Source organism: Gigantopelta aegis, chromosome 12, assembly GCF_016097555.1.
Source record: "Gigantopelta aegis isolate Gae_Host chromosome 12, Gae_host_genome, whole genome shotgun sequence".
NCBI lineage: Eukaryota > Metazoa > Mollusca > Gastropoda > Neomphalida > Peltospiridae > Gigantopelta > Gigantopelta aegis.
In genome coordinates this window covers 27,316,213-27,319,391 of record NC_054710.1, presented here as the reverse complement: position 1 = coordinate 27,319,391, position 3,179 = coordinate 27,316,213, and the positions used below count along the sequence as shown (strand labels likewise).

Here is a 3,179-nt window from a genome sequence, read left to right as displayed (position 1 = left end):
TAGTCGGAAACATCTTATAATGCAGTAAACTCGGGAATGTCCCTTTAAATGCATAACTACTTTATACACTTAAAGGGACAGTCCTGAGTTTGCTGCAGTTGTAAAGAGGTTATCGACTAACACAGACAGTGTAACGATTGTAATTACATATGAAATATTTTTAGTAATATTAAGACGACCAGAAATATATATACACTGAATATACAGACACTGATATTCTAAACAAGAAAATATATTTAATGCGTATTTTTAGACGTTAAAATATTTTATTAGTCGGAAACTCAGGACAGTCCCTTTAATCAAAACACGTGTCCATTTTCGCGGATTAAAACTGGGGTCACCGGCTTTAAAGTGACAGATCCTAGTTTTTAAACACTACTACGTATGATTCACTATTAAAGCCGTTTTTCATAACGGAAATAAGAAGCACTTACATTTTATTATTTAGAATATTAATCTTCGTACACCTGAAGTGGATCTGGTCATCCAAGTTTTTGCATAATTTTAAAAACGCACGTTCGTCTGAGAAGTAACGGCTATCGAGACAAGCTCTAGTTATTTGTGGACGGTATTTTCCTGTTTAAACGTCACACACTTTAGCTTCTCACTGCTATAACCCTATTCAAATGTGTGTTCCAGGTTTATCGATTATCTAAACTTGTGTCCATTTTCACTGTGTGTGTGGGGGGGGGGGGGGGGGACGTAGCTCAGTGGTAAAGCGGTCGGTCTAGGATCGATCCCCGTTGGTGGACCCATTGGGCTATTTCTCGTTCCAGCCGGTGCTCCACAACTGGTGTAACAAAGGCCGTAGTACGTACTATCCTTTCTGTTTGATGGTGCATATAAAAGATCCTTTGCTGCTAATCGAAAAAAGAGTAACCCATGGAGTGGCGACAACGGGTTTCCTCTCTCAATATCTGTGTGGTCCGTAACCATATGTCTGACGCCATATAACCGTAAATAAAATGTGTTGAGTGCGTCGTTAAATAGAACATTTTCCATTTTCACGGATTGAAACTAAGATCTGCGACTTTAACTTCTTTCTCTTTTCCGTTTGTTCAGGCCCAGCGCCACGGCTTTAGCGGCCCAACCTGCGGCCCCAAGCCGTCCGAGAAGATAGAGTACCATTTCACAGAGGAACAGATGAAGGCTGGGGCCGGCATCATCGGCCTGCAGGCGGGAACCAACAAATGCGCCTCCCAGGCCGGCATGAAAATGGGAGCCTCCAGGCACATATCCGATATCAAGATGGAGGAAATGAGCAAAGAAGGCCAAGGAATCATCGGTCTCCAAGCCGGAAGCAACAAAGGTGCAAGCCAGGCAGGGATGTCTATGGGAGCCGTCCGTCATATTGCCGACATCAGAAGTGATGACATGAGCAAGGAAGGACAGTCGGTTATCGGTCTCCAGGCCGGCAGCAACAAGGGCGCGAGTCAGGCTGGGATGTCCATGGGCGGGGTCCGTCATATCGCTGACATCAGAAGTGATGACATGTCAAGAGAAGGGCAGTCCGTAATCGGTCTCCAAGCCGGTAGCAACAAAGGCGCGAGTCAGGCTGGGAATGTCCATGGGCGGGGTCCGTCATATCGCTGACATCAAAAGTGATGACATGTCCAGGGAAGGTCAGTCCGTCATCGGGTTGCAGGCCGGAAGCAACAAGGGTGCGAGCCAGGCCGGGATGTCCATGGGATCCGTCCGCCACGTTGCTGACATCAAGACCGGAGAGGCGTCTCGGGCCGGACAGTCCGTCATCGGACTGCAGGCAGGTAGCAACAAAGGCGCCAGCCAGGCAGGGATGTCCATGGGGGCACAGAGGCATATTGGGGACATCGCCGTCGAAGACATGTCCGCGGCTTCCAAAGCAACCATCAACCTCCAGTATGGATCTAACCAGGGGGCCAGCCAGGCCGGTATGGGATACGGGAAGAGAGACATCAAGGGACAGTATTAATAGGATGGACTTTAAAACGACTGTGTTGGGCACTTGTTGATTCTCGACTCATGAACTCATGAAATCGAATGCTGGCAACCAGATCTGGTTAATATGTGTCCACGTTTAAGAGAAAATGAAGATGGTCTACTACTGCGGATTTTAAAACACGTACTTAACAAAGTTTGATGTTTTTTGTGGGGGAATATATATATATATATATATATATATATATATATATATATATATATATATATATATATATATATATATATATGTCAGGAGTGATGCATAGCTATACAATTTTAATAAATAAATAAAATTGCAGTTTCCGGATTTTTCTGAAATATTTAACTAATAAACACGTCCAGTTCTGGTTGGCAGCCATCGATTAATGCAGTGTTCTGCGGACTACAAGAACAAATATATGCAAATATTGTATGTACAGAGTTAGATGTGGTTCTGCGCTTTATTTTTCGTTTCGTTCTTGATTTCCACTTTTTAAATTGTAATATATTTTCAGCAACGCATTCTGAATCTTTTTTTAATTTTTTTTTTTAATAGCTAGCTTCTTGGCATTCTGTCATGTGCTCAAAAAGATGACATGTATATGTCTGCAATATACTTTATAGTGTGGTTGGTTGTTTAATTAGTTTCCATGGTGAGCGAACGCCGTGACTTTACAGCACGTCACATCCGGATACGGTGTGCAAAATAATTCGAGTTTTAAGTAACATATATGTAAAATAATATAATATTAATAATAATAAAACATTTATGAGCCTGTTATTTATATGCCTGCAAAAAAAAAATATATATTTGGCAGATGAAAATTTAAAAGTATCTTAAACGTATTTTGCTTAAATCGACAAAACAGTTAATGTTCACAAAACATTTATGGCTGGGTTTTAGTTCAAAATTCAGCATCAGCAATGCTATACAGTTTTAAAACTGAAGAAGACATTGGTGAGACCGATATTCGAACATCATTAAAATATGGGACTGGTGTTTTATTTACTCGAAAAACCCACGTCAGAGTCAATGTTATATTAAGGTGTTCAATCACGTGTTTATATATATATATATTTATTTCATCGTTTCATGTAAATCCAACATTTTGCCGATATTCATCGAGTGATTTGTAGAGCTTCCAAAATGCTTCTTTGTTCCTATAGCTATGTTTTGTCATTATTGCTGAATATTTCTTCGGGTCTTGGAAGATATATAATTATTATTGTTTGTTTTTTGG

The 3,179-nt window shown here is 40.9% G+C and overlaps 1 protein-coding gene across 1 annotated transcript in view; it reads left to right on the top strand.

Moving 5' to 3' along the window:
- Window positions 1-2,135, top strand: part of LOC121386356 (calponin-2-like) — a 38,496-nt gene extending 36,361 nt beyond the window's left edge. Inside the window, 2 exon segments of the mRNA XM_041517236.1 lie at window positions 1,063-1,557; window positions 1,559-2,135. Of these exon segments, the coding sequence (XP_041373170.1) occupies window positions 1,063-1,557; window positions 1,559-1,951 (888 nt within the window). The 3' untranslated portion in view covers window positions 1,952-2,135.
- The last annotated feature ends 1,044 nt before the right edge of the window (window positions 2,136-3,179 follow it).